The following is a 22,179-nucleotide window of genomic DNA, read 5'->3' as shown; positions in this document are numbered from 1 at the left end:
ACCTTGGCACTATTGATGTTTTGCAAGTGCGGTGTGTATTGTAAGATGTCTAGAAGTGTCCCTGACCTCTACCTATCAGATGCCAGTAGCACATCCTCTCCAGCTGTGACAACCAAAAATGTCTCCAGATATTGTCAAATTTGGGGGAGCAGGGGTGGGGAGAGATCGTCCCTGTTGAGAAACACTGCTCTAATTCATGATTCCAGCTCGAAGCTTCATATTCTAAGACCAGTTCTACTTTCATAAGCACCAAGGAAGCCTATAGTGCCTAGCTGGCTAAGAGACCTGTATTCTCACTCACCTATTGACAGGCAAATCAAAACTATAATAAGATACCACCACACACCTGTAAGAATGGCTAAAAACAAAACAATACAAAACAAAAAACTGAGGATACCAGTGGTTAAGATATGGAGCAAATGAAACTCTCATATACTGCTGGTGGAAATGCAAAATAGTACAGACACCTGGGAAGACACTTTGGCAATTCTTAGAGTTAACATTTTGTTACAAGCATTCTAATCCTAAATACCTACACCAGAGAAATGAAAATTTATGTTCATACAAAAAATTATGCAATGTTTAGGGGTGGTTTTATTCGTAATTGCCAAAACTGTCCTTCAGTTGGTCAACAGATCAATAAAAGTTGGTATATCTATACAATGGATTATTACTCAACAAAAAAAGGAATTAACAACAGATAAAAGTAGTGACATGGGTGAATCTGAAATGCATTTGGCTTCACCCAACTGCAACACATCAAACTCAAAAAATTACATAATAATGTTAGGGAAGAAGCAAACACTGACCAGACAGAAGACAGAAGACAGAGGAGTTGCTAGGAGTCAGAGGTGCTGGGAGAACGTGACTCTCAGGACACGTTAGGAAATTTCTGAAGTAAAAGATGTTTTACGTTCTCACAATGGTGGTGACGATTGTATAACTTTATTCATTTGTCAAAACCCAGAGAAGTGCACATTTAAAAAGGGCTAATTTTACTATATGAAAATTTATCATCGTGAATCTGACTTAAAAATGAACAAACAAATCAGACATGATAAGGTGAGGAGTTTGATTTCTATGCTTTGGGTTAGGGCTTCATTTTCTCATAATAATCTAAATAAGTTATGTTTTGCCTCTTTGAAGACTAAAGTCGCAATGCTTTACTTCATTCGTATAACAACAACAACAACAACATCTCTCTGTTTACAATTAGCCAAGAGTGCAAAGGTTCTCAGTGTAGACTAAATTGCCGGGCAGTAAAATTAACTTCCTGAAGAAATGTAAGGGTGGTATACATCTTATGTGACTTAGAATGGCTATTCTGATATTTGGGATTTGGTCTCTTGTTAGGATTTTAAAACCTGTTTGTTTCCAGGTTTGGCAATTAAATACTGGTAAGTTACAAATAAAAATCTTATATGATTTTATAAGAAAGTCCAAGTGCTCTCATTTATCCTTTAACTTTTCAGAAAACTGTCAGACAACTTATACCATCTGGCTAATATTTATGTACTACTGCAGATGCAAAACCAATGACAAGAATGCACTATGCAAAACAGTAAGACACATGTCCAATTAATTTCTGGGTGATCTGAAATGGAGGTTTTATAAAGTTCTTGTTCTGGCCAATCGTAATATGTGCATTTTGTGTGCAGTTAGTGGTCCTTTATAAGTGCATATCAAAAATCCCAGGCATAGAGCAGGTAAGTAGCCAAATGCGCTGTCATGCAGACAGCGAAGACTCTGAAAGCCGAAGTGGGCAGACCTGGAATTATCAATTGAGCAAGTAAAGAAAAGCTGTAAAAATGTATGGCCAATAATCATCACGGTATAAACCTTACCAATGCTTACAAAATTTGTCCCTGATGGGTTTATTCCTTTCTCCTCCTTCACTCCACTTTCCCACTCCCCTCCTCCGCCAGTCACCAAATACTTTTCTTTATTATTTAGGAAGCTCCAGAAACTCAAAATAGCAGCTAAACCCAGTTACAATTCATCCTATTCCTATCTACTCACATTCCGACAATTCATTCCTACTCACTAAAAAGCAATACAAAGGAGTAGCAAGAAGAAACTGAAAAATTAAGGTTTCCTGTTAATGTATTTCAAAGGGAAGTAAGGGAAAGAGGCTCGATGCACATACCAGACTTCAGTACAATAAAGTATTTACAAACACCTAAATGGAATCAACAGCTCTCAATTATAACCCAATAATAAGGATACAGTAGTTAAATTACATGGTTGGCTCTTGCTTACCAAAGGGAATTTTAGAAATGTGATTTTTAAAAAACCTGACTAGTTAAAAATAGAACCATCTGGATTATTTTGCTTGCATTGACCATCCTTCCTTCCTCCCCTCCACTTCCTGTATGACCAAAGAAAGTATCTTTACCATTGTGCTCTGCTTTTTAACTTTGTAACGAGTGTACTTCAGAAATGTTGGGACCATCAGGGGCTTTAAAATCATAAAACTAGATGGAATTTCAAAAAGTCTGAGGACAATCCATTGGGATTTTCTCAAAATTTTCCCCACGATGTATCGTCCTCTCAAAGATATCAGGGGAATCAGGTACCTAGCAAACACTGGCAACAGTAGGTGCCTAATAAATACATACCGAACAAACAAATGGGATTAATAAAATACAATTAAATAGAATTGGATTGTGGGAGGGAAAAATTTCAATAAGGGCTCAAGAAATGCAGAGTTCATCTGAAGGGCGATTTCCACCTCTTACCCAGTAGTGTAATCCGTCATGATGACCTTTAAATAGGTGTTAAAGGACTGGGTCCGTCTGTGCTATACATTCCCCTTTAAGAATATATAATTAGTAGATATTTATTTTACTGCAGTTTTCATCTTGTGTTGGCTTAGTGTTAGCTATCTATCATAATACTTAAGAGTTCTAGGACAGCAAGAAAAAATTTTACTTCATTTCTGCATCACGGTGGCTTGGCATACTCCGTAACCTACACTGTGGACTCAGTCACGTAATGGAGACATGCCTGCGTCAGAAACCCAGCTCTGGTCTCTTACTGGCTGCAAAATTTCGCAGTTCGGGAGTAGGCTGGTAAAGGTCTAAGAAATAAACATTCAGTATTAAAGGAACCAGTCCCAGAGTATGAAACACTGACTCCTAGCTGATGTTTTATTTTTTGAAATCCATCAATAAATCACTCCAAGTATAAAATCGGCAATTGAAAATACCACTGTTTTTCCAACTGAAGATGAGCCAGCCTAATGGAGTGAAAGAATATAGGCTTAGGAACTGGATAGATAAAAATTCCTGAATTTGAAATCTGGATTCAATTACTTAATAGCCATATGATCCTAAGCCAATTATTCCCAGTAAAATGGGGGTAATGACACCTATCCTACCTTATTGATATGAGGATATGGAGAGCTTAATCCCATGCCCGGCATGTTTTTTAAACACTCAATATTTATTATTACAATAGGTCAAAAGAAGTATCTAAGGAGTTCACAACATACATTAGTTCTACACAGCCATCATAAATAGCAAAGTCCAGCACAGCCCACAGTTTTCCTTCTGACCAAATTTTTCTTAAGTTCCAGCATACTAATCAAGAAATAGATTTATGCCCTGGCTGGTGTAGCTCAGTGGACTGAGCACAAGCCTGCGAACCAGAGGATCGAGGTTCAATTCCCAGTCAGGGCACATGCCTGGGTTGCAGGCCAGTTCCCTGCACGCCAACTCCCAGCAGGGGACGCACGAAAGGCAACCATACATTGATGTTTCTCTCCCTCTTTCCTTTCCCTCTAAAGATAAATAAATAAATAAAATCTTAAAAAAAATAGATTTATGTGTTGGACAGTTATATGTGGAGTTTAGGGTATCAGTCCAAGGGATGGATTTTAAAGTAACTTCAGAAATAAAATGTATAAGTAATTGAATAAAGGAACATAATTTAGTATTCCCGCTTTTATCCAATTGCTTCTCAGATTTTGAACAGATATAACTAATGATTCAATATTCAAAAAGGTGCACCTATGCAAATAGTCAAGGTAAACAATACCAGGATACTGGCCCCAAATCCTCCTGGACTGCATCTCCTGAAAAACACATCTTCCCCAACTTCCCCCTGGAAGAGCATACTTTCCATTAACTTTTCTTTCCTTAGTAAAAGAACTGAACTCTGAAAAAACTTTACAAGCAGGAGAAAGAACTTGTAATCTATTAGTCAAAACCCATTTTTCCACACGTACATAATCTCCCTGTCATGGTAGGTTCTCTCATTTCCTGGTATTCAAATTATTATTTCACACCACACCAGTGTGAACTATGAAATCGTTTACACTTAACTGCATTTCTTTTATATGGGGAATATTTTCACCACTGAGTTTTTGTAATTGGTCACTGGACAACTGCTGCCTTTCAGCTTTTTACTCTGTTCAAAACAATTCAACTCAAATGATTTTCCTGGTCCAGGTAACCCTCACCGTAGTAAGCTAAAGCAGAGCATGTCAGTCAGTTCTGTCCAAGTCAGTTCTGGTCTCCAATGGGTATACCCTTCATGTCTTAAAATGCCCAGTATACTCTTAAGAAGACAAAACCGTAACGAAAATCACAATGACGCCAAATGACAAAATGGAAAACTGGGGCTAAGAAGTTTTCATAATATAGTAATTGAGAGAAAAATCATCTAAGAAAATAAGGTCTGTTTTGATGTACAGCACCGACTATAACATCTTGGGAACGTACAGTCCAAAGGTCTCAAGTCAGAACAAAATATTATCACTAGAAAGACAAAATTTTTCACTTTTTCAAACAAAATACTTTATTAATACTTTTAACATTAATGGTGGTCTAAATAAATATACTTACTTACATTTTTGAATAGTTGCTCAGCAAGTTCTCTAACATGCTTTATCATCTTCAGTGGGTTATTTTCTTCAACTTTAATTCGCTCTACTTCAAAAGCTACCAACTTGAAAAAAAGAATCAAATGGCAAAACATCAACTCCAAAATATGGTGAAACAGCAAAATGTGTGACAATTTCATACAAGTAACAAGCCAAAAAGCACCCAAAATATATAGTACAACTAAAAATATTGTATATTTTTACTGGGCTCCCCCTCTATTCTAGATTTACAGAGTCTATCCAGTCATTGATGGTCTTGTGGTTTCTCCCTGATGATTTAGGGCCTGTATCTTCTTGGGAAAAGTATTTCTGGAACTCAGAGGGACCCTTTCATTCTTGGGGCCTCACGTAAATATTTCTCTCACTCAGAGAATTTTGGATGGTCAGAAAGTCTCCAAACATTTCCCTAACTCACAAAACATGAACCAAATGTTCAAGTCAGGTCACTCAGATGCTAGTTCTCGCTCTGATGACAATAAAATTTGGAACAAGTCACTAAAACTCCTGAGCTTCAGTTTCTTTGTCTCTAAAATAAGATGAAAGAACAAGATGGCTCCCAATTCTCAAATTATATAAACTCGAATCCATTTTCCTACTAGCTAATTTGCTGGGAGAACTGTGTGTGTATACTTGGAATGGAGAAATGAGTACTGACAGGAAGAAAACTGTGAGGAGGAGGGCTGGACAAATGGGTGAATTTTAAAAAATGGGTTTACGATTTTCCCTTCTAGGAACTAATAAATTCACTGGAGCAGACAGACACACAAAACCATGACTTCACCTAGTCTAGGTCGGGGTTCAGAAAGCCTGTCTAACAAGGGCAAACACTGCTTTCCTTCTAACAGGCTGATTTGATGGGAGTGTGGGGGTAAGCTGCTTCTCAAAGCTCCATAATCCTGTCATGACGCAGGCTGCTGGAAGCTAAACGAAAACAAGGGTTCCTTTCCCAGAAGGAGCCATAATTTTCTTACACAAGCATGTTCTCGTGCAAACCAATTAAATGGCGAAAGAGGGTAGACAAGAAATGACTTAGGTCTGATGTCTCATTCCTTTTAGTCCCCTGACTGAAGTATACACATGAACTAGGTTTCAGTAACATCAACAAGACACCAAAATTGTTACTGACGGCAGAACACAGAAAAGGATGAACCCTATGAAGAGACCCAATAGGAATCTTGGACAGAGTCCTTGCCTTATTATTGTTTCCAATCTAAAGAATGAATATACATATACATATATATGTTCATATATATTCATATTTTCTTATGCATATATATAGCTTATGTATATACATATACATAATAAAATAATACACATAATACATAATACATATTGTTAAGAGACACAAAATAAAGTTTAATGAAGACTAGCAGACCTCCAATCTACTTTGGAGGGGGTGGTAAGGTAAGAGCAGAGTATGAAGAATGGAAGATTGTGGTCAGACTGAAAGGTAGAGGGAGGGCATACCAGACAAGGGAAGGACTTACAAAAATAGTCAGAGGCCACAGCAAGCAAGCTTTCTGAAAGCAACCAACATGACTTACTAGTTGGGATGCAGCTGCCAGAGGGGTTTTGGATAGACCAAACTGTCCAGTTTGGAGAGACTAAGGGAATTTGGATAGAAATGAAAGGAGGGGGTACATAAACCAATGTTACTATTCAGGATGTTTCAGAGACTAATAAAATGAAAGCTAGAAAAGACTCTGAAAGCATCTAATTTAATCCCCCAAACACTGTCTCAATTACTTAGGATCTAAAGGCTGATATATGTTAACATCAGATAACCAATGAGCAATCATATTTAATGTTGACATCAGAGAATCAGTGATCAATAATGATGAAAATGAATTGTTCACCCTCAGGGAATTGCTCCTAAATCCTCCTAAGATATGTTGTATTAACTAAAGCATTTTGTGCAGTTCGCCATACTTGGAATTAAAACATGTGCTGCTTCTTTCAATGTCACTTTTGAATGCTTCATTACCTTAATAGAGAATTAAAGATCCTTCTCTGAACCAAGGGTCTTTAAGACCTTGGTTCCTACCTTCTCTATATAACATAAAACCAACAGCACCAAAATATGACCATTATTACCATTCTCCACAATACCTTGGGTGCGAGGAGTGTTTTTCTTTTACAGGTTTCAAGGAACTTTCATATTTATTGGTTCTCTTATCCAAGTACTAACCAGGCCCAACCCTGTCTAGCTTCCGAGATCAGACAAGATGGGGCTCGTTCAGGGTGGTATGGCCTTAGCCTATTGATTCTAACACATTCCCTGTTCCATATACCAGAATGGGATGTCATGAAAGCAGTTAAATGATAAATGGAAAAATGAATTAAAATAAGAAAAATCACAATGAACACAAAACAGCACCCTTATTTTAAGTCACATCTGTTTTAACTTCCCCTTTATATGGCCAATTCCTTCAGAATAGAGATTTAAATCTCTTTTATATGTTTAATATCTCCCAAGGAAGCCATTACGGAGTGGGAAGAATGCTACTAAGCTAAACTGTGGCTCTGGAACACTGATAGACAACAGGTAACTGTTTGAAACTCTGTACCTATATATTAAACTTAGACTTTTGCTCCATGAAACCAATAAAGGATCATGTTATTACCTTCAAAAACAAATCTTACACAATCACGCAAAGATTCTAATCAATTATTTAAAATTAAGTTGTTCAAGATTTTACATGTTTTTGATATCCTACAATTACATTTTTTCTAATTTTTCTAATCCACATCTTAATTAAATACCAAAATCTGATAAGCGTAATAGTAAATACTTGGGTTATTTGCTATTTAATTTAAAATATAGTTATGTTTTTGACTAAAACTTTAAAATATTATTTTTAACTTAGCCTCAGTTTGACTGTAAATAATGGATTCATTTGATAGAAACGATACCTCATCAAAGAGATCACAGGATCTGTAGGGAGGACCTCTTTCCGAAACAAAGCCTGCAAATGCCATTCCATTGAGAACCTTAGTGAGGAAATCGTTCTCGACCAGACCGCGCTGCCCCAAGAAAGCTGTCTGTAAGAAAGAAAATGGGACATGAGTAATTTATCACTCAGTGATGAATAAATGGTTGTAACAAAATATAATGGAAAGATAAAGCTTGAATAAATGTCTTCATGCACAAAGGTGTTACTATAAAACGCATCTCTCCAAAAGGTTTTTGGTACCTGAAATACCGCATTTATTGGAAAAGATAAAAATGAATCTGTTTGTAAAGCAGGAGAAATCAGAAATTAACACTCGATTTTAAAATAAAAACCAATTTAAAGTTAACATACTCTGAAGAAAAACATCTCAGTTCCATAGTTTTATTAAACATTATCTATCCACACAAAACAGAGATTTTGAATACCCTCATCTGATATATTAAGGTTAAAATACAAGGCCAGAAAAAGACAATCAAGCTGCTTTATTTAGAGTCTACATTTTGGACAGATTCAACATAGTTCTGTATCTTACCTTGTGAAAATGTATTACTGGTTCTGCATGAATTCTTATAAGTTGTAGGCATGATCTATATCCTTGGAAAAGTTGTGCAAATAATCTAAGAAAAACTGCACGTACTTCTTTATCCTGAAAATATATGAAGAAAACATGTTAGGTAACTGAATTTCTTAAAAAATAAATGAAATATCACAAAGTCAAAAAGTTGTAAAGAACTTGAGGGATTATTCAGTAAATCTGTATGTCTGTGCTTCCTACACATCTCATTTGTGGCAGTGCTGAGTAATGGGGCAACTGGGACAGCACAGGCTGTTAAATGGTTCTTTTTAAAGTTGAACCAAAAAAAACTTGCCTCTAGCACATTCAATTTTCTTATCAGAAAAATATAAGTCACAGCATCTCTCCTTTCATTATATTAAAGAATGGCATAATACCCAAGTTGTTTGATTTTTAGAGATGTAAGAAAAATAACAAATATAAATAAAAACTCAAAGGACTATCTTAAGCATATTTTATGGTTGTCCCATTTTTTTCTCCCCTTTATCCCCCACCATACTGAACCCCTCCTCCTGCATTCCCCCACAACTTAGTTCATGTCCATGGTTGTGCATGGAAGTTCTTTGGCTTCTCCATTTCCTATACTATTCTTAACCACTCCATCTATTTGGTACCTACCAATCATGCTTCTTATTCCCTGTACATTTCCCCCCATTCTCCCCACTCCCCTACCTTGCTAAGCCTCCATGTGATCTCCATTTCTGTGACTCTGTTCCTGTTCTAGTTGTTTGCTTAGTTTTGTTTTTAGGTTCAGTTGTTGATAGTTGTGAATTTGTTGTCATTTTACTGTTCATAGTTTTGATCATCTTCTTTTTCTTAGATAAGTCCCTTTAACATTTTATATAGTAAGGGCTTGGTGATGATGAACTCCTCGAACTTGACCTTATCTGGGAAGCACTTTATCTGCCCTTCCATTCTAAATGAAAGCTTTGCTGGGTAGAGCAATCTTGGATGTAGGTCCTTGCCTTTCGTGACTCTGAGTACTTCTTTCCAGCCCCTTCTTGCCTTTAAGGTCTCTTTTGAGAAATCAGCTGACAAGCTGATGGGAACTGCTTTGTAGGTGACTGTCCCCTTATCTCTTGCTGCTTTTAAGATTCTCTCCTTATCTTTAATCTTGAATAATGTAATTATGATGTGTCTAGGTGTGTTCCTCTTTGGGTTCAACTAGTTTGGGACTTTCTGAGCTTCCTGGACTTGCATGTCTATTTCCTTAGCTAGACTGGAGAAGTTTTCTTTCATTATTTTTTCAAATAAGCTTTCAATTTCTTGCTCTTCCTCTTCTCCTTCTGGCATCCCTATGATTTGGATGTTGAAACTTTTAAAGTTGTCTCAGAGGTTCCTAAGCCTCTCCTCTTTTTTTTTTTTTGAATTCTTGTTTTTTCACTCCATTCTGGTTGAATGTTTGTTTCTTCCTTTTGTTCCAAAGTGTTGATTTGAGTCCTGGTTTCCTTCCCTTCACTGTTGGTTCCTTGTGTATTTTCCTTATTTTACTTTGCATAGTCTTCACTTCTTCCTTTATTTTGCATCCATATTCAAACATTTCTCTGAGCATCTGATATGATGGCTGTCTCCTAATTGCTTAGTTATTTTTCCAGAGTTTGATTTGTTCTTTCATTTGGGCCATATTTCTTTACCTAGGCATACCTTTACATTGTAAGGGGCAGAGCCTTAGGTATTCACCAGGACCAGTCACCTCACTACGTTGTGACACTGTATGTGGGGGAAGGGTCAGAGAGGGAACAATGACACTTGCTCAGTTCTCACCCCACTTTTAGTCACTTCCCCTGCTACCCACAAGTGGATTGCGCCCTTCTGTTGCTGATTCCTGGGTGTGTGGGCTTGTGTACATTCTAGGATCCTGTCAGCCTCTCTAGTGGACTCTCCTGTGAGGCTGAGAGTTTCTCCCATTGCCACAACCCCCACAGGGTTTTACTGCCAGAGGTTATGAGGAACCTCTGAATGTTTCTTCTTTAACTCCTTGGCTGTTGGACTTCCATACAGTTCAATCTTCTGGAGGTTCTGTTTTTTATTATTATTTTTAAATTGGTTATCCTTTTTTGGGTTGTGGAAGTGAAGAATATCTACCTATGCCTCCATCTTGGCCGGAACTACATACCATCAAAAGACTATTTTTAAAGCCTATAAAATTTTTCCAAAATTTACCCAACTTATAAAAATCTTTTCTTATATTAATAAGGTATGGCAAACTCTGTTTTAATAATTCAGGTTTCAATGAAATCACAGTTTTAGAACTATAAGAAAACACACAGGCTTAGTCAATCCTTCACTTAATTATAAAGGGAAGAGTCAAGAATGTTTAAGGAAGTTGTTAAAGGTACCCAGCTCTATGAAGCTCCTAACTGGTGAGAAAGTTCATCTATAAGAAATGCACTGATAACGGGAGAAAGAATGGAAGGGTGTCAAGGAACACGTATAAAGGACCCATGGACAAAGACAATGGTCTTAGGGAGGACTGAATGTGAGAGCTGGGGGTGGGTAGCATAGGATAGAGTAATGGGGGAAAAATGGGGACAACTATAACTGAACAAACTTTTAAAAAAGCAATTTAACAAAAAAAGAAATGCACTGAGCAAAATTAAAAAGGGATCTTTGTTATATACTCACCCTTTTATGGCTTCTAATTGGAACTGTTTTCATCTGCTCACTCCTCAAATTTTATTCTCTCCTGTTATCAACAATCTGTTTCCATCTTTTGTAAGCTACTTCCCCCTCCTTTGTTTTTTTGGTTTTTAATCCCTGCCCGATCCTTTTGATTTGCCATTCAGCACAATTTTCTAGGCTACAACCTAGGTTCTGATTTTTTTGTGCCCTACTTACTCATGCCTCCTTGGGATAAGTCTTAGTCCTTCTTCCTACTGGGTCAGTCTGCTGCCCTGTGGCTCCTCCTTGAGTAGGCCACAAGGTGGGTGGGTAGCAATTCTCTTAATTTCTAGTTTGGTCCACTTTTCACTAAGCTGTCCACTTAACTATCATTATTTTACTAGGCAGTCCATCTAAATCCAGTATCTTTAACAACTATACAAATAAAAGAACAGTCTTCTTTAAAAGCATAAAATTTAAATCTTAAACTTCTTACCAGCATTTTTGAGTGGGATAAAGCTGTTCGTGGAGGGGGAAAAGCATGATCTGCTACTTCCAGATCTGGGTGTAGAATCTAAAGCAAAGAAGTTTTGTTATATGGAAAGTCTTTATGTCAATAAAACCTACGATTTACTGTACATGGAGCATTAGATGAAAAAGCATCAATACATGAATTACAATATATTTTCTCCATGAACTACAATGCTGTTAGTGTTAGCTGAGGCAGCTCTGTATGTGTATATATATACACACATATATATGTGTACATATATACACACACACACACACACATACACACACCATTGTGAAAAGATCTCCAAGACAAAATATTTAATGAAAAATATGTATAGTATAGTCTCATTTATTTGAAAATAAGTCTTAAATGTATACATGTACATGCACTGCTATACACATAAATGAAAATGTCAAGTTCTGAAAGAAGATACACTAAGCTATAAAATAGTAGTTACCTCTGGGAAAGGAATGGTCTAGGGCACAGCCATTTGTCTATATAGTTGAAAATTTTAAACAAGCATTTATTTTTATTTTTTAAAATATTTTATTTATTTATTTTTAGAGGGGAAGGGAAGGAGAGAGGGAAAGAAATATCAGTGTATGGTTGGCTCTTGTGTGTCCCCTGCTGGGAACTAGCCTGCAACCCAGGTATGTGCCCTGACCGGGAATCGAACCTTGATCCTTTGGTTCGCAGGCCCACGCTCAATCCACTGAGCTACACCAGCCAGGGTAACAAGCATTTATTTTTAATGTTCTTAGTATAATTAAAATTGAACTAACTGAAATATTGAAGAGAAAGGTGATAAGCTTATAAACCTCACAGTCCATATGAGTAAATGTACAATACAATGAAACAAGTACTATAAATATATAAAGAACATATGTGAAATATAAAGTATTATTAATTCAACTTTGGCAAAGCTACAAAAAGAAGGTAACATTTGAGTTGAGCTTTGAAGGAAAGCAGGCTGGGGAGCAGGTGAGAAAAAGTACATAGGAGTTTTTCTTTTTGTGTGTGTGTAGCAATTTTTTTTTTCTGCAGAATCATTTTCAAATAGTCAGGTTCTGGTAGTATACTCAAAACAGACCAGAAGACTCAAAACAATATTTTAAAATGACACTAAAATAAGACAATATTTATAATCCAATCACCCAATCACTACTACAGAATAATGTCTTAATGTCTATAAAATCATCCATGGTCATTACACACAGTTCAAGTATTGTACTGCCATGATTACAATTATTTAGTAAGCAAATGAAGCTTACATACTCGTGTATCAAAGCTCCCACACAGTCTGCCAGATATGATTTCTTCTTGGTCCTATCTGACCATGTATTATGCTTTTATATTGTGTTTACAGTACTACACTGAACCATACAATGCACCACTGTGACTGACAACTACAAAAACTGGCATACTCCATTTTCCCCCAAATTAATTCCACTTACTGATTAAATTTGGTGGCATAGGTATTGCAGGTGAAGATTTACCAGCGTGCAGCAGAACCTCTACCAAGAACCACTGACTTAAGAGCTAAATTCTTTTTTTAAAAGATTTTTTATTTATCTTTAGAGGGAAAGGGAAGGAGAGGAGGAGAGAAACATCAATGTATGGTTGCCTCTCATGCATCCCCTGCTGGGAACTGGCCTGCAACCCAGGCATGTGCCCCTGACTGGGAATCGAATCGTAATTGTGTGGTTCGCAGACCCACGCTCAACCCACTGAGCTACACCAGCCAGGGCAAGAGCTAAATTCTTAGTCTTTGTTTTCTCCTTAATCCCAGAATAATTATAAATATCAATATTAAATAGTCATATGTAAGACCTTAAAACTTATTTAAGGGTTCTAGAACATTAAACTTTTTTCAGTCACTCAAATACTACCTTCTCAGCTTTCGTTATATCCATATACCACCAGTGCAATTATTTAATTACAAATTACATTAGAAAAAAATATCAGTTGTCTCTGAATGTTCCCATTGTATAGATACCACTGTAACAACTTAAAGACTGATAATAAATTTGAAATTTTTTAAGAACAAAATCCGCCCTGGCTGGTGTAGCTCAGTGGATTGAGCATAGCCTGTGAAGCAAAGGGTTGCTGGTTCAATTCCCAGTCAGGGCACATGCCCGGGTTGCAGGCCAGGTCCCCAGTAGGGGACACATGAGAGGCAAGCACACATTGATGTTTCTCTCCCACTCTTTCTCCTTCCCTTCCCTTCTCTCTAAAAATAAATAAATAAAATATTTTTTTTTTAAAAAAAAAGAATAAAATCCATCCTGGTAAGCCTAGACTTCTGAGTTCCTATTTAAGTTCCTATTTGAGGAAGAAACATTTTTTTAAAATAGCGCAGTCTATAATATTATTCAAGAACATGAAGGCTTTAGTTCTAGTCATGGCTTCAAATGAAGAATTTCTAAGTTTCAATTTTCTGATGATGGATAAATGGGCATCTAAAACATTATCAGTACAATAAACCTCTGTGCTTTTAGAAATCAAATAAGGTAAAATAACTACAAAAAATTTAAATTCATTTCACTGAGAAACATCCAGACCACATGATTTCTTAAAACTTTGCTACACAGAATGCTGGACATTTAATCTATCTATAAGTTATATCTTCCTGCAGTGACTTGAAAACATTGGTAAAACCACATCACACTGTTCTGTGAGTAACACACCTATCGAAGAGGAATGAGATGTCAACAGGAGGTTGAAGGAGAAGGAACAAGTGCTGGCTTTTAATGGGGGGTTTAGGGCCATCAGTGATTTCGAGGCAGAGTCTAGTCTTGTTTTCACTAGTGTGTTTCCAATACACTAAAATAGGACAACTTCAGTATCCTGGATATTGAATATTCAATGAACATGCTGAGGGAAAGAACGAATGTATAACAAACATTCAGTTATATATTCAGGATTCAAAGTATATTCTTTAGATGATGTTTAGTATAGACTGCTAAATACTACATAAGACTATATTCATGTTTTAAGACCTTTTTTAAAAAGTAATTACGATGTTAATGATATGTAATTCTAATCATCAGAAGAAAACTACTATTTTACAAAATGGCATACCAAAGAGAGAGCTGCTTGAGTCTGATGTAGAAGTGGTTCCGGGAGGGGAGAGAGGTGGATACATTCAGGAACTTTAATGGTGCCTCCATCCAAATCTGCTATGATTACATCTAACTGAAGGAGATAAAAATTAATGTAATTAGTAAAATGTATTTGTTGTTAAGCGAATTAATTTAGCCTTCGTTAATTCAAAATGAGAAGAAAGAGGCGTGGAAGAGACGCCTGCTGTCCACAGTGCCAGAATGCTGGGTGTGTGGCTTCCCAGCTACTGTCTATAGTAGTTCCCCCTTCTCCATGATTCTGCTTTCTGGGGTCTTGGTTATCCTAGGTCAACTGGTCTGAAAATACTGAATGGTAAATTGCAGAAATAAGCCATGCGTAAGTTTTAAATTGTAAGCCATTATGAGCTTCGTGATACAATCTTGGGTTGCCCCACGCTGTCCTGCTCAGGCGTGTTATCCACACTGCATGTGCTACCTGCCCATTTGTCACTTGGGAGCCATGTAGTATCTAGACTGTTGCAGTACTGCAGTGCTTGTTTTCACGTCACCCTTGTTCTACCTAATCATGATCCCGAAGTGCAAGAGTGGTGATGCTAGCAATTCAGATATGCCGGAGAAGCTGTGAAGTGCTTCCTTTAAGCGAAGAAGAGCTACGTGTATATAGGAAAAAACATAGTATGTATATATAAGGTTGAAAACTATCTGGTTGCAAATATCCACTATGGGCCTTTTAATGTATCTCCTATGGATATGGAGGGTCTGTCCTAATTCTCAGCTTCCTTTGAAATTAGGTGTGGTATTAAGTTTCTGTTAATGGAATGTGCAAGGTAATGTGTACACTTCCAGAACTCAAAAGAGAGGAGATGTAAGGCTCTCTTTCCCCGTTCACAGCTGAAACTATGAACTGGCAGTCACCCAACCTTGAATACTCAGATGATGACAATGCCTGAGAGGTTTCTGGTGGGAAAGAAGAAGGAAAGAAGCTTGGGCTTTTAATGAGTTCATGGACTACGCCGGGCTGGCACAAGGGAACACCTCTATAGATGCTGCACGAGTGTTAAATAAAACTTCATCTGTTTGGGCCACTGCATTTTGGATGCAGTGTAGTGATGCTTCACTACAGTAGTGTAGCTACCATCTAAATGACCCAGTAATCATTACATGAGTTAATAAACAAAGTGATTAGTATACACCTAAATGGTACTGTTTAGGTGCTCAAGAAACTGATTTTTAGCATTTTATAACAGTTTACAAATAACTTACATAAAAATGTAAAAAACCAAAAAAGTAAGACAAACTAGCCAAGATTGCTGAAGTTATTATGTTGAAAACAGGATTAAAATTCATTCTAATTTATTCACCAAAAAATTAAGAAATTTACTTTGGGAACACTTCAACCTTCAGGGGAAAAAATTTACTGGAAAAAAATTTCCTACGAACTAGATTAGTATGTTTCTAATTAATATTATAATAACTAGGTTTCACTGAATATGTTTATATTGATTTACACATATTTTTATACAGTGATATCAAAGTTAAAACTAGATATCAACAAAGAAAGTTAGGTAGAATTATTAATGTATGAATAAGGGTCCTGTTTATAATTACAATGCTGAATATTCTTTTGTCAGTTTAAATGACACCTATGATTTGATTCTAATTGTAACTATGTATAAGTACCAATACAGCTTACCTTTTTTTCTGGCATTTAAAAGTAAAACAAAAGTAGAAATACAAAATCTTAAAGACCTGTGGATCATAGGAATCAGATAGCCCAACTTTTCAGGAAAGAAATATTTTTAAACTTCCTGAAAAGTGTCATGTAACCTGTCCCTTACACTCTACTCACAGTGCTTGTGAAGCCCCCTCCCACATTGAGAAAACCATTCGGCATTATTGGGTAGCTCTAATGGCTGAAAACCCTCATATTGAGCAAACATTTGTTTCTATATTCACTATACCCACTTATTCTATTTTGGCCTTTTAGAGCTACAAAACAGAAATCTTATTCTCATTTCTTATGACAGCCACTTGAATATTTATATTTAGTTATCAAATAATATCAGGTTAGTACTTTAGAAAATTTCCTTACAACCTCACAGGATATAGTTTCTAAAATCTTGAGGATCCTGGACATCCTTCTCTGAAGCAGTTTATTTTCTTGCAGTCCCTCTTAAAGTGCAGAACAGAGAACCAAACACATTATTCCAGAACAGGCGTGCGTGTGGAGCATTACTTCCCTTCTTTGGGATTTTTACTCATACGGCATGAGAAATAGAATAATTTGTTGGGGCTCATACTGAACTTGCATTCCACTAAAACCCCTCCCTTTTCTGCAAATGATTTTTGCCTCTTAGTAAACAACCATTTAGCATTAACACAGGCCTCATTTCAAAATATGAGTAAATTAAAGTACTTATAACAAATGCATAAGTAGAATACTACCTAACATTATTTTATCTTCCTCTCCCATAAATAGGATGTATTCAGAAAGATAAACTTAATATGCCAAAGAGGGGGTATTTAAAAAGATGAATAAATTCATTTTGTAAATCTCTGATATTTGCTATAGGAAAAATTACTGTATTTAGATTTTTCAATGATGATTTTCTTCTAGCCAATCTTTTCAATAGGGAATGCAATGGAGCTGAAAACAGCACCATACTTTTTGGACTACAAGAGGCACCCCTATCCCATTTGGGAGGAAAATGCAGCCGTGGCCCTGCTGCTGCCTTCTGTGACCCCGCTCCACCACTGCCCCACACACAGCGAGCCAGGCGCGCTACATTCGGACTATAGGACGCACCTCTGTTTCCTCCCAGATGGAGAAAAGTCTGAAAAATATGGTAGTTGAAATGTTATAAAGCTCAAAGCAATATGATAAACCTCTGGCCTTAATAACTGGCAATTTAAAGATGAATACTTACAAGTTCATGGATATCAGTTTTAAAGATTGAGTGTACTCCGATAATGAAAGGTGTTGGGGAACTTAGAACTTCTAGTAGTTGAGCCGGGAGAATAGGAATATAAGGATAACTAGAAATAATAAAAATATCTGTGAGATATATTTGTTTTTTTCATAGTCTAAATAAACATATTTTCATCTACATGCTATAAATTTTTTATATTACCTAAGTTCAGAAATTATCAATAATATTTTCACAGTTACTAATATTTAATTTTCAAAAGGACAGATTTTTTAAAGCTTCAGATAAAAGATCTGACCAGATATAATGAAATGTAAAATAAATAGAATGCCCAGTAGCACCCAAATAATTCAATAAAAAGGAAAAAAGTAAAACAAACAGAATCCTGAGCAGCTTTCTTATCCCTTACCCCTCCTAGGCAAGCGGTCTCCTTGGGTTTTTAAATCTTCCTTGAAAGCAGTTTCCTTACACAACAATGTGACATCAGACAATAACACTGAGTCCCCCTGATGGGCCCTCCTCATCAACACTGGTCATTTGCGTAAAAAACGCACTCAAATTCCATTTTTTTACACCTGATTTTTCATTCAGTAAGAATGGTAAAGTACAAAAATTAAGGTCTAGACATATCTAAGGGTTAAGAAAAGTACAAACATAAAAATCTTTTAAACTTTTAAAATAAAATAAAATCTATAGACAGTCTAAATCTTGTTCTGGTTTGTATAAGTTAAGTTTCCTAGATGTTATGATTATTAAATTGATAAAATCATATATTAGAATGAAATATTCTACTTATAGCACTATCAGGCATCACTGCTTAACCTGTCCTGTTTCTTACTTTTTATCATGGAAAAATTTTAACATACCCCTCAAAACCCAGGAAACCAGACGGGCACACGAAGCCCCACATGTCCAATCCAGATCTGACCACTACCTATGTGTAATACACCGATATTGCTGCCCTTTTGTTCTCTTCCCCACTGCATTATTTGAAGCAAACTTTGGACATTATATTATTTGTACCAAATACTTTAATAAGTATCTAAAAAGATAGGGGCCCCTTTTTAATAGACCCATAATACCAATATATCCCCTAAAATTAATAATTCTTTAATATTAAAAAATCACAGCACTAACTTAATGTTATCACCAACCATATCCAAAGAGAATTAAATGCTACTGACAATACTATTCTTAATTAATTTTTCACTAAAGTAATCAACACTCATTAATGGATGGCTTGGAAAAGTTCCAAATTCTAGGCTAGACTTCTATCAGAATTCTAACTTCATAAAATATGACCTTGTGGTCCAAACTATTATTGTGCAATGGCATTTGGACTGTTAATAACTAACACATAATTCAGGAATAAATAAAAGTACCAGTAAAAATCTCACCTGTATTTAAGAGGAAACATTAAAGACTCCAGGGCCCTACAAGCATCACTAAGTCTCTGGAAACTTGCGGAATGGAAGAGAACCTTGTTTTCTGTGAGGACTGCGCAGAAGAGGCTGAGGACATTTTGAATTCCTGAAAAACATGAGAGCAAATACTTACCAAATGAATTTAATTTTTACATGTGTTGCCAACAAACATAGACTTAGAATGACATGGAATGAAAGAGCCAATATTTTTTAAGTCCCTGAAGAAAACTATTTGGTTAAACTATAAATTCCATACAACCCATGGAATTGTTTTTTTTCCCCCAAACTTTCAGTTTTGTCTTTATATTTCAAGTCCACTTACCACTAATTGAACTTACTGGTTGTTTAGAAACATGCTATCACCTTCTTTTCAACTAAATCTCCAAGGCCTTTCCTTAAATTCCTATTTTAGATGTTGTCATTGCTCTAATAACTTTTTTCCTTTTCAAAGTTCTTTTTTTCTGACGTTAATATAACCACACCAGCTTTGCTGTGGAAGTTTTCCTGGTATAGTATATCCTTTTCCATATTCTTATTTCAACCTTTTTTCTACTTCTTGTAAATACAGTTGACATTTTTAAAAGCCCAGTCTGACAACCTTTTTAACTAGCTCACTTACTCAACCTACACTCATTGTAATTATATACATATATTATTTTATAGTTTTATTTGTTCTACTTCTGTTTGCTTTTCTTTATGATTTCTATATATTTATCTTAGCTCTTCTTTTAGCTCCTCTACAAGTGTGGAATTTATAAGCTGTGCTTCTTTACTTATTTCATCTTTTAGTGGCAACTCTGGAAAATACAGCATACATACTTATCAAATTGAGGTTAAGTACATCATTTCTTATTTTCTCTTTTATTACTGTATCTTCTGCTGCATCATTTTTATATTTGCTAAACCTTAATTACATGAACCCACTACACTAAATATAAATAGTCCCCATTAGCTAGCTTTCTCAAAGTAAAATACTTTCTATATGTCCTTTAACGAACATGGCATGTGCAAATTTGCTCTTAGCCCATTATTAGTTGCTATATTCTTTTCTTATTTCTAATTTATCTCATAGGATATATCTGAACTTACATTTCAGGTTTTTAATTCTCTCTCATTTAGGCAAATGTAAGAGTTTCATAGCTGGTTTCCCTAATCCAGTCCTTATTAATTTCAAATCTATCCTCCAGATGGTTTCCAGAGCACGAACAGAAAGTATAAATCTGATTGTCATTTTCATGCCCCAAACCCTCCAATATTTCCAGTACTCGGGGGTAGTGATTTCTAAATGCATTTTGTTTCACAGAAGCAACTTAGTAACAGAAGCTTTGCTTCAACTTGTTTAATATATTAACCTGAGACTCACTCAATAAAATGAGGAGAATATTAAAACCTATCCTATAAAGTTGCTATCAAAAAGTAAAAGATGCCCTGGCTGGTGTAGCTCAGTGGATTGAGCACAGGCCTGCGAACCAAAAGATTGCGGTTCAATTCCCAGTCAGGGCATATGCCTGGCTTGCAGGCCAGTTCCCAGCAGGGGCCAGTTCCCAGTAGGGGATGCACGAGAAGCAACCATACATTGATATTTCTCTCCCTCTCTCCTTCCCTTCCCTTCTAAAGATAAATAAATAATTTTTTCTAAAAAGTAACAAGATAATGCTTGGAGTTCTCAGCACAGTACCAGGATAAATAATCAAGATATATTGGCTGATGTTATGGTTATTCTAATTATCATGGTTGTTACCATTCGGTTCCTGAGGTTAGTTAGGGTTCTAACTAACGGTTAGAACCCTAACCGTTAGGGTTAGGGTTCCCATTTTTCCAACCCCAGTGCCCCCTCTCCCACACCTGTGCGATCAACATGGATCCAATCTAGCTCTCAGACACTTCAGTTTGCTTTCTCTGCTACTTTTGCTCAGTTTCTTTCTGCCTGATGTCCCCTTCATTGGAACAAGAATTCCTCAAAGACAGCACGGGGCCTTCTACACTGATTTACCTCCCCCTGCCAAGNAGTTAGGGTTCTAATGCTAAAAATGTTTGTAAACACCTAAACCACACGACTAAGTCTGAGCTCCAGGTCAAAAGCCTTTACGGTCCCGCTCCCATTTTTCCAACCCCAGTGCCCCCTCTCCCACACCTGTGCGATCAACATGGATCCAATCTAGCTCTCAGACACTTCAGTTTGCTTTCTCTGCTACTTTTGCTCAGTTTCTTTCTGCCTGATGTCCCCTTCATTGGAACAAGAATTCCTCAAAGACAGCACGGGGCCTTCTACACTGATTTACCTCCCCCTGCCAAGCACATCTGCGAGACTGTAGGCACTCATTGAACTGACAATGTCCTTGAATAGCGACATGAGTCATTATTAAAAGATGTTAAAACTTCCATTAAAAGATATCAGAGAATACCTTAGTAAACGTAGATAGGGAAAGTATAAAATACATAAATCATAAATGAAAGGACTGATTAATTTAAATAAAATTTGTCAAAAAGGACATTAAAAGTGAAGACAAGTATCAGACTGAAAGAAATGATCTAGAATGTATATAAATGTAAGATACGTGTACAAAATACAATTTTTAAATCCTTACTAAAATCAATAGGAAAAATCAACAAAAAAGAATATAATTGAACCTTGAATAACATTGGTTTGAACTGTGTGGATCCACTTGCGCTTAGGTTTTGGGTTTGTTTTTTTTTTTTTTAATAAGTACTCAATGTACTTTCTCTTCCTTATGACTTTAAAAAGATTTTATCTACTTTTACAAAGAGGAGAAGGAAGGAAGAAGGAGAGGAAGGCAAACATCAACGTGTGAAAGAGACATCCATCCACTCCCTCTCATACATGCCCCTGTAACAGGGACTGGGTCCACAACCCGAGCATGTGTCCTGACGGAGAACAGAACCAGCAACCTTTTCACTTTGTGGGATGACGCTCAACCAACCGAGCCAGCCACGCAGTCAAGGCCCTTATGATTTCCTTAAAAACATTTTTTCCTCTAGCTTATTTATTATAAGACTACAGTATAGAATACATATACAATATGTGTTAATCCACTGTTCATGTTATGATTAATGTTTCCAGTCAACAGTAGACTAACAGTAGCTAAGTTTGGAAGGAGCCAAAAGTTATACATGGATTTTTGACTGCTCGGGGGGTTGGTGCCCCTAACTCTCATGTTGTTCAAGTGTGAAATGTAATATGAACTTACAATTTACA

At 36.4% G+C, this 22,179-nt stretch overlaps 1 protein-coding gene across 2 annotated transcripts in view; it reads right to left on the bottom strand.

Annotated features, from left to right (window-relative positions):
• SBF2 (SET binding factor 2) overlaps positions 1 to 22,179 on the bottom strand; it is a 424,767-nt gene that overhangs the window by 166,359 nt on the left and 236,229 nt on the right. For both annotated transcript variants that reach the window (XM_037050085.1, XM_037050086.1), the window contains exons 7-13: positions 18,936 to 19,068; positions 17,539 to 17,647; positions 14,610 to 14,723; positions 11,511 to 11,588; positions 8,372 to 8,485; positions 7,799 to 7,927; positions 4,852 to 4,950 (exon numbers count right to left, since the gene is read on the bottom strand). In XM_037050085.1, coding sequence (XP_036905980.1) covers positions 4,852 to 4,950; positions 7,799 to 7,927; positions 8,372 to 8,485; positions 11,511 to 11,588; positions 14,610 to 14,723; positions 17,539 to 17,647; positions 18,936 to 19,068 — 776 coding nt within the window. The remainder of the gene's footprint in view (positions 1 to 4,851; positions 4,951 to 7,798; positions 7,928 to 8,371; positions 8,486 to 11,510; positions 11,589 to 14,609; positions 14,724 to 17,538; positions 17,648 to 18,935; positions 19,069 to 22,179) is intronic.

Source organism: Sturnira hondurensis, unplaced genomic scaffold (genome assembly GCF_014824575.4).
Source record: "Sturnira hondurensis isolate 20B ecotype Veracruz unplaced genomic scaffold, ASM1482457v3 Scaffold0006505, whole genome shotgun sequence".
NCBI classification, from domain to species: Eukaryota; Metazoa; Chordata; class Mammalia; order Chiroptera; family Phyllostomidae; genus Sturnira; species Sturnira hondurensis.
Note: the sequence above shows the minus strand (reverse complement) of the source record. Positions and strands in the feature narration are given on the sequence as shown.